Here is a 14,444-nt window from a genome sequence, read left to right as displayed (position 1 = left end):
ATGTACAAGATCTCACTGTTTAGGGTCAGAGGTTTAAGGTAGAATATGTAGCATAAAAAAAGTAATTTCCAATTCTCTTCCCTTGTTCCCAAAATTATCTCACTTGCTAATCAAGTCACATTATCTTTTTATTAATACTTAAAGTGTACTGTATGTGACTTGCCATTATAGAGTAATTTTAAGTTGGAAAACCTATTGTGAATTATGATTAGGTGTATATGAGGCAAAGGAACATATTTATCAGGTATGTTCTATACTGCAGTGGTATTCAGATAGTTTCACATGAAATAACCTTTTTCAGTTAAAATAGGTTGTCCAAGGACTAGCCTGACATTTTTTCTGTCATAAAACACATCAAAGCAGGAAATCTAAAACTTCTACTAAATCACACAGGACAGACACTGTTGTTAACAGGCCACAGTGTTTATACTCATGTTTTGTTAATGAAAATCATTTCTCTCTAGATCTTATTTTTGTAAACTCAAAACAGCAAATTATAACATATTCAACCCAAAATGTATTCCACTTACAACAAAAGGCAGTGAGTGTCATCCACTTAGCTCAAATGTTTCCCTAACAGCCAAGTATTAGAAAAACTCCCTGAAGACAAAGTTCATGAACAAGTTCAGAGAACTGAGACAAATCAAATTACTGTGAAGTCCCGCAAAAGCTGAAAATTGAAAAAATCCTAAAACAGATTCCAAAAGGCCACAACCCCCCCCCCCCCCCCCCCCACACAGACACACTACTCCAGTCTAGCCAAGGCTGACTGTACTGTCCCAGTTCTGGAGCTGTGCATTGGTACAGTATGTATGCTACTTTTGACTCAACTACCATCATGCTCAACAGGTTGTTATGGAGTTGCCCTATGAGCAGGTGAGAGGAGGCCCTGATCTGAAACTGAGACTGAGCAGAACGATGACCCACTGTTTCCTCCTCTGCCTTAGTCAGACCACTCATTCTCATCAAGTTCCGAGTCGTCGTCGGATTCGCTGTACTCCACAGCAATGCGCCTGGACAGGATGGTGGCCACATCGTTGCCCACTGGCTCTTTCTTTGCTTCCTGCTCTCTCTGCTCTTGAACTTTTCTGAGCTGAATACCTGCAAATGAATAGAAACTTTACTCATCAATTGAAAGGAGAAATTAAAATCTGGCTCCTATTGGGCTTCTATTACTACAATAGTTCTATTTTGTTGTTCAGCTGTCAGCAAATAAATAATTTTATTTTGTTTAACAATTCAAAATCCATGTACGTTAAAGTTAACATTTTATCACGTTAGCATCTACAGAGGATGCATGAAGAAACCTTTTTCAGCTGATAACCAGTGTAGTAAGATTCTTTTATATACAGTATACTATTCAAAGCAACTGTGTTATTGCTTGAATATCACTTTGTTTTTTAAGTCCTTACTCAAAATAAAGTTCATTAACCCATTCTCTAGATATGAAGCACAAATGTAGAATTTCAAGGCTTCAAGAATTCAAGAATGATTCATGAATCTGCAGCCTGTAGCAGAGAACCATGGCAACATACATAAAAAATACATGTATTTGCCAAACAGCAGCTTATTGTTTTTCCAAATCAAATTTCAATGTGATCCTCTAGATTTAGTTGGCTAAAACATAAAATTTTGGACAACCTCACCACTTTTAGTTGAAAACAACACCCCTTTTATAAAGAACAGTTATGGGTCTGTTCTACTTATGGTTGATTAACATTGTCTTGTCCTGGGGTCAGTTTAATACTGAAGAACAGACAGATTACCAGTATATTTTATGCAGGAAACTGGTGTCTTCTGTCATAAAACTGAACTTGATAGCATGATAACAGTACTGAACATGAGGTTGAAAAAAGGATACAAATCAGTGGTTTTGATTTGTTGATTACAGTCTCTGGTAGAACATTTATGGTATGATCTGAGGAAAGATTATACGAACATCCTGGAGAAACTCGACAGGTTCAACATGGGGTTTTAGGGTTTGATCTGAGTGTATGAAAGGGTTCATTCTAAATTTGGATTCTGATCTGTACACCCAGAGGAGGAGATACAGACATCTGCGGTGTGGACTATTTGCAAGAGAGTGGATGTGACAATTTAGAACAACTGGAAAGAGAGAATAAGCTGTGTCAAAATTAATTGTGTATGGTGATCCTTATGTTGGTCAAAATAAATATGCAAGAGTCTCTCTCCTAAACATGACATTTATGGCAGAAGAATGCATTGAAGTATAAAATATTGGAAATGTTAATGTGCTGTGTATAGCAGGAGAAGATACACTTTTTTGTGTTCCAGTTCTTCTCTGTGAATGAGGCCGTTGTGTATGAAATAAATGCATTTGGAAACTCTGAACCGCACTGTGCCTTCTCGCATGGCACTGTGCCTTCTCTTGAATGGTCAAGAATTCCTTGGGAGCAGTTTAAGAACCGATCAAAAGACTACAGGAAGTGCTTTATCCAGGTTAATAAAACCAAAGGAGGATTCACAAAATACAGACAGGTCCAGTACAAATCTGTAGTTTTTGCCTTCTATCATACAAATCTGTAGTTTTTGCCTTCTATCAAAAACTAGAGAATGCACACCTGGATTTTCATGCTAAAGTAATGTTTGATTACAGTTCAGCTAGGATATGAATATATTTGAAAGCTTCTATATGATTTAACCCCTGAGTGTGTCTAAGATGACTCTAGACTTTTGCACAGCAGATTATATATGGCTCTGTACACATCTCAGCCTTTTTTGTAGCAAAGGATCTTGCTTTCCACTCTTTTTGTAGGACATGGAGCTTCACTATGGTAAAGCCAAGCACTTACCTCTGCGAATGGCAGCCAGGAGGTCACTGCGGGCATCGCTCATGGGGATGAGAGGAACCTGGCTCTTCCTGGACTCTTGGGTGGCAGGGGGAGTGGCAGTGTGAGCTGGAGAGAGAGTGTGAGTGGGGGGACCAGGAGGAGGGGGTGGAGGGGCCATAGGAGGACCCCCGAGAGGAGGATGGGGAGGGGAGGGGATGTAGGACGCAGGGGGTGCTGGGGGAGGGGACGGGGTGTAGGGGCGAGACACTGCAGCGACCGTGCTGGAGGGCAGAGATGCCGAGGGGGCAGCGGGGCTGTCAAACGCAGTCTGAGCAGAAGGGATGAGTGGAGGAGGGGGAGGTGGCGCAGGAGGCACAAAGTACTCTGGCATCTGCATCTGCTGGGAGCTGGTGGAACAAGGCAAGGAAAGACTGAGCTGAAATTTCATTGCAGATGAAGGCTCCTGAAGTACTGCTTAGGCTGGATCAACAAAATTACACCTCTGTGTAAAATTGACAGGCTCGGTATGAATACTAAATGCAACCCTTTGAGGCTGAGAACAGAAAGCTACTAAGTCTTTCTTTTTACTCTGGTTACTAACAGATGATTCAATCATTACAATGCCACCTGGAGGCATTTTTAAGTATTTCAGTGAATTACAAAATGGTTGAGTAGTACGTGCCAGTTAGCCTTTTACATTTGCATAATATCTGTTTTAAAAATGAAAATACTTAATGTATAACATGTCTGAACAGTGTCTGCAAATCTGCAGTAGATCGTTTTCTGGTTTTATAATCATCTGTTGCTCTCTATCACATTTTTCACCACTAGGCGCGTAGAGAAAAGAGAAAAGCCACACAGATTGTCTGATTTGACTAAAGACAAACAAAAACCACGCTGTGCAAGACTTTAATAAAACCACATGGCCACAAATATTTCCAAGTTCTCTGTCCAAGACAAAGGCAGAAATGACAAACCCATGTGACATACCCATCTATGAATCTAATCACAGTCATATCCATCTGAATTTTATAATTTCATAGAAAACCCCAAAGAACTTTATACCACACAGAACAGAAGCTTTAACTATTTTCTGGTTTTCGTTTAATCACAGTTAGAGCAAAACATGTTTGATACTTTTGCTTTCGTCAGCCCTATGCTGCACTATCCCAAGCTTCTTAATGAACTAAACAAGTCTACATTCTTTTAGTCTTTGTCTCGGTGCAAGAGGAGCACATGTGTATCTCTGCACCTGCTTACAACCAGGAAAAATAAGAATCAGTGTATATACTTACATGACTTCAAATCTTACATATGCTTTCCCACCTTATATGCTTACTTGTTGTCTTTCTGGTGTTGTGTATTCTTTGTGATCTTTTAATTATTCAATTCTGAATAATGTGTTCTAAAACACAAGTTTTAGAAAATTAGATGGCATTTATACGGCAAGAAAGAAAGCTGGGTCCTCCAGCATTTGTGATTTACACTCCACTCACCTGCAACTGGGGACCATACACACTTGCTTGGCTATACTAAGGAAGAGAGAAGCAAGTAAGAAAATTGTCACCTGTAATCTTTCACCGCATGAGGCCGGGGTCCGTTGAGAGCTGGGTCAGTGGGCGGAGGTGCGTGTGACTGCTGCACACGGCCTAAGGAGTTCTGGCGGCCTGGGACAGTGGCTGGTGGGCGGTAAGGTCGGTCGAGGGACTGGGTCTGACTGGGAGCCGCCAGCAGCTCTTTGCTCTCATTGGCCGAGTAGGAGCTGGAGGTGCTGACCTGTTGAGAGGGATGGTTCGGGCTGGCTGGGTAGGACGAGTGTTCGCCTGCGTCTGATGCCACTGACCTGAAAGACGAGGGGGAGGTAGAGGAGGAAGGAATTAGCTTGAGAATATTCATTTCAGATCCAGTTGCAAAAGAAAAGACGAGGTCTCTCAAAGATGCATGAACAAGAACCTGAAAACGTCTGCAGCTGAAAGCAGACACTCGGGGAAATTCACAGAAAGGAAATGCTTTATAACCAGTGACATGATGGGTGTTCAAATTTCCAACATAGGTTCTGCCACAAACACAACCTTTGCCAATCAGTCATTTGTTATCTTTGCTGCGTTGCCTGAGTGTTACATTTGTGAAAGTAGAAAATCTGATATACAGAATAATCACAATCAATGAACCGTGTTGAAAACAAAGCTATTTTTTTATGAATAATGTTTCTTCCAGATTCTGACTTTGTTAGGCGACAGTAAAAGGACCAAGTGCTTATATAAGTTATAATAACTTTAAGAATACTTTTTACTACATCTGTTTTGCTTTCCTTTAACCCAAATCAGTGATATTTTGCCACAATGTTATGCATATTCCTCTGGACTTCTTTTCGACCTGGTGAGCTGATGTCTAACCCCAACAATTAATCTGGTGTTAAGATGCTATCCCTAACCAGGGTGTAAAATTGGCCAATCTCCATTTTTACCTTGAAACTGAGCACAAACATCAGGAAACACTGTACGGTCTGCGCCTGGTCTGAATAAGAATCTGAATAAGGTTTTTAAAACATTTTTTGTGCAAGCCACAGAATTGCTTAGGCTGGAAGATCTTGCATAATCACAGAAAACACATTGGAGCAAAAGGTTTGACAATAGCAACACTGAGTTAAAAAGCAGCCAAGCAACTTGATTGAAGACCTCTCTCAAACACCACTGTTTTTTACATAGCTGAAGACAGATCTTAATGTCCAATATAGGGGCACGTGCTACTTCACTTCACACCTTAAGGAGAATAGTTATTTTGAAAGTGCTACTAAACAATGCCACTTCTAGTGTCTTCTAGTAGAATCCTTGTTTTGTTCCCATACTCCTCTTAACATCCATCCATTTTCCAATCACTTTATCCCTGTATTAAATTGCTTTAACGCAGGGTCACAGGGGAGTCAGAGCTTATCCCAGCAAGGAACAGGCAAAGGCAGGATACACCCTGGACAGGATGGCAGTCCACTGCAGGGCACACACAGACACAAATATATACACTCACACCATTGCCAGTTTTCCCAGAAGCCAATTAACCTACCAATACAATATGTCTCCATGCTGATAGTAACCCAGGTATGGATCTGAACCCAGGGCTCCAGTGCAGCAAGGCAGCAATGCTAACCAATGTGTTATGATGCCACCCTCTTCTGAACATGTTCAGGGGGTATATTCAGTATAATTTCTTGAAACAAAATAATAATATGAGTGATATGATGAATGACAGTATATATTCAATGTCAGGGGGTTTGTAGAGCTAGCATTCTGAGCATAGTCCGTCTGTAACAATATTAAAGCAACCCATGTTGATTGGGAAGACTATAATGTGTCTGTACAAAACCGGGGACTTTTAATTTTGAATCCAGTGCAAAAAACTGACACAATTGTAATTGCACAATGAATTAGTAATGGTAGCACTGCAGGGAGGAACTTCTTCAAAGGAAACATTTTAAGCAAATTTAGTGCCAAACATTGTGAAATTTAATACAACTGCTGTTGAATCCTGAGCTGCTAACCTTCACTGTAAAGGACAGAAAAGCATTAGACCCAGGTTACATTCTGATTTTGTACTGGGATGATCAGCCCTCATCTGTCTCCAGCAATGAGGAAGCATGGATCAATTTATCTGAAGAAAACAAAGTTGTATGCGGAAAGATATTTTGTAATTGAATTGTAAAAAATGATTAACTTCATCAAAGCTCAACCAGTGCATTTGCATAGTTATAGCTCTGTGTAATTAAATAAGCATACTGAAGTGTGCTGACTATCAAAAAGTGAAGTACTTGTCTGCTTTTTGGGACAGCATTCAGAAATGCAAGCATTTTTCTTGGCCATCCATGTCATCTTGAAAATCAAGCATAACTTTGCTGTTTTGCTTACCTCTCTGATATTTTCCTACAGCTTAATGACCTTGACCTAGGACTTTAAGGAAAGAATGCAACAGTATTTAATGTGCATGGAAAAATAAATGCTTTCACAAAAAAAAAACCTTTGAGTTTTTCAAGTCAGGGAAAACAGATTTACCATATAGGAAATATGGTAAATATTTGGAAAATAACTGGAAATTTGGCTGAAAACAATTATATACCAGACAGAGCTGTGAACAGCACAACAGTGAGAAGTGACTATTTGATATTTGGAGCACAAATATCAGTTTCAAGTCTGCTTCCCTGAAATGCAAAAAAATCAATAAGTAGCAGACAGAAGCTCAGTACCCTACTTTAACAGAAAAATGACCAACATGACCTTGACTACATAAGTAAAAAAGAGCTTTATCATGACTGAAAACCAAACCAAGGAAAATCTACAACTGGCAGTATTGCAAAACTAAAGGTTAAAACCAAAGGCTTGTCTGTGGTACCAAAAAGTCTCAGATGTTTCTTGACACAATAATTTGAGCTATTGTTACTCTATTTGTATTGCTAAACTCTTTTATTATTGTTTTTTGTACAGGCGTTCCTTTGTACAGTACTTCAGCAAATCAAAAAAGGCTGAAAATCTGTGATCTGCAGCATTGCTTCCAGAGGTTATATTTCACGAGAGGGCGCTAATGAGAAGCTTTTCCAGTTCCATTCATTCTGGATAGGTAAGCCTAGGTATAAGTTCTATAACTGTTTTCCACAAATTTGGTTAGTTTTGTCTGAAGATTATAAACCTCCACAAAAGCTCTAACACAAATTACTTAAATTAACATGGCATTTATGAATACAATACTGTGACATTATATTTTTGATTTCCTTCTGGCAGAAGTGTCTGCTAACTGATTTATTATTAAATATTTTGAGCCTTCTAAGAGACCACAAAAATACCTGCCCTGAAAGCCCTGAAAAGTAATTTTGAAAATGCAGTATCTGTCAGAAGAAAATAACAGTGAGCAGAGTAATGCTACATTACATTCCAGGACAGTGTACTTTCACACACAGTGTATTCTTTGGATATATAAAACCTGTATAAACAGTGGATATACCTTGTAATGCATCAGAGGTGTTTCAACACCTCCTACATTCAAAAGAGAAAGGGTGTTAATTCTCGTGTCCTGGTTAAATTTCATTTTGGGCTTGTAAATCAATCTATCCTACATTAGTGAAGTAGTTTCTCACTTTTCTGATCTTCATGTAAGGGGGTTGCTCAGGGATAATGGCTGCTGTGTGTCTCCCAGATGGGTGTAGCACTTTGGTGGACCCATCAACTATGTAAGACACTACTTGAACACAAGTAATTATTATTTACATAGCCAGTGTAAGCCATTTCCCATTTTCCTTATACTGTATCTCATCTCCTTTCAATTGTGAAGAATTCATCAAGTGAAAGTGCTTGAAATTCGTCATCAGAAGAATAAACTTCATACCCAATTACTCAGTATTTCATATTGGTACAGCTGTAGACCCAACAAGATCTAGGTTGATGGAGACCACAAGACAAAGCTCAGAGGCTTTGCCACACTCTCAGCAAACTGTTGGCTATCCAGTCAATGATTTTCTATAACAAGATACTCAACTCCGCCTTTACGTGCTCCAGAGTGTAAACTCGAGAAGACCTCACTCCAGAATATTCCAGAGAACAAAAAATATACAGAGATACTATGAATCCAAGAGAAAAGTACTGAATTGTGATATTAAAAAATGCATGGAGATGTCTTTGTCTGGAACAAAGAAATATTGTCCGATGATGACACAAACTGTTTTTGTTAAAAAAAACATGTTTTAAGCTCTGCTTTTCAGCACATACAATCTTCAACAGTGCATCGTATAATCATTGTATATGTGTACAGAAAAAGGAAGAACAATAACTATTTTTGTGTTTTAATAAGCCAAGTAATTAAAACATCATCTTATTTTGTCCTGAACAAATCAGGTTAATCTTCCTATTTTTAAATGTTTCAAGCCATTTCAATTAAAAATGGTATATCATCATAATGGTAATATCATTACCACATACATTTCTGGGCTAAAAGGAATGTCCTACTCTGACCAAAGTTTTGTTTGAAAGGATTTATCTTTTTATTTTAATATAACTTTATTTTTTAATTTTTTAAATCTTGAACAGAGAAGATTATTGGAGAATGATGAGTCATGTGCTGTATACAAAATCCTTAAAGGTGCTGACCATGTCAACAAATTTGACTCATTCAGAATAAACAGTAAAAAATGATCTGGGGAACACAAGTGTGAACTATGGGAAAGTGGCTTGAAAAATGAGAAAAGGAGCCACTTCTTTACTCAGAGAGGGTTGTGAGAATTTTGAACAAGTTACCTAGTTATGTCATCAAAGTTGACACATTGGCTAATTTCCCGAAACAGCTTGAAAAGATTCTTGTACCAATTTACTTCTAGCAACCAAAAGAGGTACTAAAGACAATCCAACCTTTTTTCTCACAAAAGAAAGAAAATACATTGTGTCATTGTAGGTGATGCCATCTTGAATTTGACAATTCCACTTTTTCTTAAAGGGAGTCTTCTGTTGTATCCATAGAATCTCTATATATTTTATTTTCTCTTGATCATTCCCTATATCCCTATGCAGCTCTTTCCCAGAAATCAAGCACGTTGGGCATCTTGTTATAGAAGACCTCTGTCCCAGTTGCACTTGGCAGTTCAGCAGTACCTGCTGTCAGGAGAGAGGGAGCCCTCGGAGGACATGGCATGGTACGGTGATGGGGAGAAGCGCGTGTCGGGCCGGAACTCCTTGTCGTAGGCCATTATTTTCCACTCCTGTTGACGGTTCCGGGCCTTTCTCACCTTCTTCACCTCTCTGCTCGGATCCTCAACCTGCTTCTGCTCCTTTGAGGGAAGAAAAAATAAACTTGAGGGTAGCAGAGTGGCACTGTTGTTAGCATTAATAATATTAGTTTTATTGGTGCATAGTTTGTGTCATGCTTTCCAGAAAGCCTCCATATATAAACAATGCCTGCGTGGGAACGCCCTAATTTAATATTTTGTACACCCAGCCAAACTAGGCTGCACAGAGTATACATTTAAGCACTTTTTCGTTTGATGTTTTCCTTGTTCAAGCCCACACTTACACTACAGTTGCTTCCACTAAATACTACAATCTAAACATTATAGGTAAATTTCCTTTAGTAAAATTCTAACATCTTGTTTGCAGGTTTTGCTGACATAAGGCCATCTTCATATTTAACAGTGGTCAGTATGATCATTTACAGTTTTGTATAAAAATTGTTCATTCAAAAAAATTAACAAAGGAAGTCCATTATAAGTTACTCCAATTTACATTTCACTGTGCTACCATTGTCAAGATATTGGGGATGTACAATAAAAAATCTCTGAACCTGAGTATATCCTTTTTGACTTAGAGTATTTTTTAGAAAGGTTTTGAATGTTACCTTTTGTATAGCTGGTGGTGACTGTAGGAACATATACAAATGTGCAGTAAACAGTAATAATCAAGTGCAAATTATCCACTACTCAAGGTAAGATCATATAAACATGTTTCTTTAATATATGCTTGTTTGAAGTGTCATTCAAAATTCTACAAATTACACTTTGTTAAAATACATGGTAAATCAAGATAAAAATGAGGTACAGTTTAACGTAAAAATGATTTAATTACATTATATTTATATGTACAGTAATTCATGTACTGCACTGTATTTCAGTAGCTATAAGTGAAACACACTCTTTGTCTAACTCATAGTGCTTGCCCTACTCTGTTTCAACGGTACTGGATGGATATGAAAATCAGGATGGATTCTAATTTTGCCGGGCATAGTTTACTCTGGGTTATGAGGTTGCTAACCACCCAAATGTACATTGTTCATATGGTGGCAAACTGTCCTATATATTTCATTTTGCTATAAATTGCATCTTTTTACTTCCTAACTCCTACTTAGATATGAGATCCCCATACATTACTTCTATTAAATAAAAACAGTGATATTATTGGCATTGTCATCATTCACCAATGTCTTCACAGTTACACATATGCTGTCTTAGGATGAAAAATGATAGAATCAATGAGCTCCAATAGGCCCTCATTCCTAGTTTACTGTATAAACAGGTTTGAAACTATTCAGTCTGAGTTTGAATCATTATACTGTACATCCAATTCAATTTCTTTATGAAGATACAATTTTCACTTAATTTGTTGTCAATAAACACTGGTAAAACCATTTGCTGTATTGAACACCCCATAGGGAAAAAATAAAAAAATAGATCAACAGTATGTTTTGTTTTCTATTTACAGAGTTTGTTATTTCGCAGTTTTGGTCTAAAGGACTAGGTCTCACTGTTCTGACTGATTCTGTCGAGTTAAGCACGGGTACAACCTCACTTGTTTCAAAGACTGCCAGCAAGATCTGCACTAACATTGTTGTTTCATCTGATGAAGATGTTTATTAATGAGCTGATTATTATATACTGTACTATTAAAATAAACTTCACAAAAGGATATTTTAAGAAGATCCAGGAATCTATGTACATACCTTCTGTCTTCGTTTCTCTTTCCTCTTGTCTTCGGTGGCTTGAAGCATCTTCTCTTTCCAGAGATTGAAGAAATAGGAGGGATCTGTATAGAACTTCAGCCCATCCTTCTTATCATCCCTACAGAGGCCGGACAAAATACAGGAGTACTTTGAGATAGTACAGAGCAATAAACTATTAGCTAATAGTTGTATGAAGTGCAGTTAACCATTTATTGACACAGCAGTGGAAAAACAAAAATTTGCATGCCTGTTTTTGTAGGAGTTTTGTCCTGTATTTTAAAGATGGTTTAATGCTGTGCATAAGCACCTGTTGTGTTGTATTTGTACAGAAAATTAATGTTACATTTAAGTTGTGTAATGCAGTTGTGTGATATATGGAAATCTGTCTGTAGAACCAAGGTTAATTCTACGTATGTGCCAGTCCTAAGGTTTTCCTAAACATGGCATTTAAGGTAATACCAGAGATTTACTGGGACTATACTGAGATTATAAAAAAACCTTTGAGAATGACTGAATGCAGAGTAATTTAGGAAGATGTATTTGAAAGTGTTTTCTGGAAATGACCTTTTTTGTAACAAATTAAAACTAATTTCAAACCTTTTCTTGAACTGAGCTGGACTTCTTGCAGCCCTACACTTTACAAAAATGAAAAGGGATGATCTAACAGTATAACGTTCACAGAAAAAAAGGAATAAAGAGGACTCCTGAGTGGCCTAAGCACCAAAAGTGCTCATTCATTGTGGAGACATCATCAATACAAGTTACGGTGCCTTGCAAAAGTATTCATCCCAATTATCTTTAATTTAGTAAAATGTCTAGATTTTTTTCACCTTGACATTATAGAGTACTCTGTGTTGATGAGTGGCAACAATTCTCAGTTAAGTACATCATGGTTCCATGCTGTGGCACCATAAAATGTGAAAGTCCAAGTGGGATGAATACTTTTGCAAGGCACTCTATGTCATTGGTGAACTGGGACTGGAATTCTACAAGAAAGGTGCTAAACTGGCAAAGAACCACGAACGAGTGAGACCCTCCCCTCAGACATGTACAGACATGCTGACCTCACCTGTAAGGACTGAGGATGTTGAGAGGAGGAGGTTTGTCACAGCGCTGGTACATCTCCATGACTGGATTGGGAATAGAGTTTCTAGATACCACCTGCTGATCCTGGATTGTGGAGCTCTTGAAGGCCTTCCTCATGTTGATGTCCTGAAGGGAAACTGCAAAAAAGAATTGGAATAATAACGATGTGAGCACCACACTAGGGCTCGGAAAGTTATTGCAAAGCTTCCAATCTCAAGTTTAAGAAGCCAAGGTAACTTTCTAAACAAATACGTATGGAGAGGAAACACACAGCTGTGTCTGATGCTAATAAAGTTCTGTCTTTCATTTACTTCCATAGCAAAATTTGGTGGCACCGCAAGAATTGCTTTTCCAGGGGGGTGTTCCAGCTAAAGCACAGAATGAAACTTAAATCTGGTGACAGACACATCAACAGCTGTGTTTGTTTGCAACTCACATGGTGATGTAACACTTTTAGCAAGGCACAGATAGCCTACTGAGCAGACAACCTGCTGCTTTTAATTACTACCCATGAAAAGGAGGATGCTGATTGATGGATTTAATTCAGCTAAAGGGGAATATTAACTATAGGAAAGGTATAATATTCAGCCATTACAAGCAGGGGAATAGATCCTTTGCTCGGTATGAAAGAAAAGCCCCGATCAGTATAGACGGTACTAGCTGACCTTGACAGCTAAGTCTGTGTTTGGCATGAAATTTATGCATTGACTTATATACACAATCCCTTATGGGCTACTTTGTCTGAATATGTACAGTAGGCATAAATACACTAGAAGACAAAAGTAACAAACATGAATGTATTCTGTAACATGACCACCTGGTTCTTGTTCCTAGTTCTGGCACTACCAGACACTTAATTAACAATTTATGGAACATGGAAGTATAAAATTTATTTTTCCTGGGATATTGTTGGGTTTTTCAAGTCTAAACCCATTGCTTTTACAGGACAAATGTGTGATAGGAACAGAAGAAGGAAGGGAAACATTAGCAGCCTTCTGGATTTTCAATGCTGACATAGCACATCCTCAGGATATTCACAAAAGTAATCACATCTGCAAATGCTAAATCTCTGTCCTTTGCTGTTTTAGTGTGCAAAATGATACCCTAATGAGACTGATTCACAGTGAATTTCAGAATTTCATTGTCTAAGAGCTTTAGAGGACAACCCAATACCACACTGAAGCCATCTGCATATTTTAAAGTGTAACTGCAAGCTGAAAAGCTTAAAAAGCTTTCTTTAACTACACTATTGAAGCTTCTAGGATCATAGCTGAAGGTCTGCAGAGACAACAAAGTTTTGGTATAGCTGCTTTAGCTCTGAGTCACTGTATCAAGGAGAATCTTTTGATAACAGCCCATTGTGTAGAAAAAGAGGAAAATGAAAGACATATGCAGGGTTTAATTAGGCTTCTACTGAATTAAAAAGTAACACCTGCATTCTTACAGAATCTATCATTGCCATAACAGTTAACTAGCATAACCTAAGGAATCCAAAGACATGCTAGCTACAGGTAGAGGACAAGGAAAACAAGGAAACACCAATGTAATGTAAATTCACGTAATAGGATGTTGGACAATTGTTCAGACAATAGAGCCTGTATGCACTGTGATAAACAGTCTACCAGTGTCTGAAAATATGTAGGATTAATGTGGCCAATGACCATTCTTCCACAAGAAAGTCAATCAACTCATGCCTGGTTGATTAAGGTGGAAAACAATGTCTCAGGCATTGTTCCAGAATATCCCATGAATGCTTGATTAGATTCAGTGTCAAACTCACATCAACCCATTGGGCAACCACATATTGTATGTGCTCTGTGGATGGGGGCATTGTCATTTCTTAAGACACTCCTCCTAGCAGGAGAGAAATGCTGCAACATAGGTGGAAGATGGGCATACAGTAATTTTCATGATTAGTATTGAGTATTCTAAGGGAATGAGTGCCCTCATAGTACCCTCAAAGCTTGTCAAACTCCAGGACCTGGGACTGAACGCCTCCCTCTGTAATTTGATCCTGGACTTCCTGACGGGATGTCCACAGGTGGCGAGTATGGGCATCAACATATCCTCTACCCTGACTCTAAACACTGGAGCCCCCAAGGCTGT

The 14,444-nt window shown here is 38.4% G+C and overlaps 1 protein-coding gene across 3 annotated transcripts in view; it reads right to left on the bottom strand.

Annotated features, from left to right (window-relative positions):
* Nucleotides 1-435: 435 nt before the first annotated feature.
* The window catches only part of LOC102689998 (actin-binding protein WASF3), a 48,530-nt gene continuing 34,521 nt past the window's right edge, over nucleotides 436-14,444 (bottom strand). For 2 of the 3 annotated variants that reach the window (XM_015351090.2, XM_015351091.2), the window contains exons 4-10: nucleotides 12,322-12,475; nucleotides 11,253-11,370; nucleotides 9,416-9,591; nucleotides 6,692-6,733; nucleotides 4,360-4,635; nucleotides 2,814-3,199; nucleotides 436-1,101 (exon numbers count right to left, since the gene is read on the bottom strand). In XM_015351090.2, the coding sequence (XP_015206576.2) occupies nucleotides 944-1,101; nucleotides 2,814-3,199; nucleotides 4,360-4,635; nucleotides 6,692-6,733; nucleotides 9,416-9,591; nucleotides 11,253-11,370; nucleotides 12,322-12,475 (1,310 nt within the window). In that variant the 3' untranslated portion in view covers nucleotides 436-943. The remainder of the gene's footprint in view (nucleotides 1,102-2,813; nucleotides 3,200-4,359; nucleotides 4,636-6,691; nucleotides 6,734-9,415; nucleotides 9,592-11,252; nucleotides 11,371-12,321; nucleotides 12,476-14,444) is intronic. The other variant, XM_006632611.3, reaches the window with a different exon arrangement.

The sequence above is a fragment of the Lepisosteus oculatus genome, chromosome 8 (genome assembly GCF_040954835.1).
Source record: "Lepisosteus oculatus isolate fLepOcu1 chromosome 8, fLepOcu1.hap2, whole genome shotgun sequence".
Taxonomy (NCBI): Eukaryota; Metazoa; Chordata; class Actinopteri; order Semionotiformes; family Lepisosteidae; genus Lepisosteus; species Lepisosteus oculatus.
This window is presented reverse-complemented; position numbering and strand designations above follow the sequence as displayed.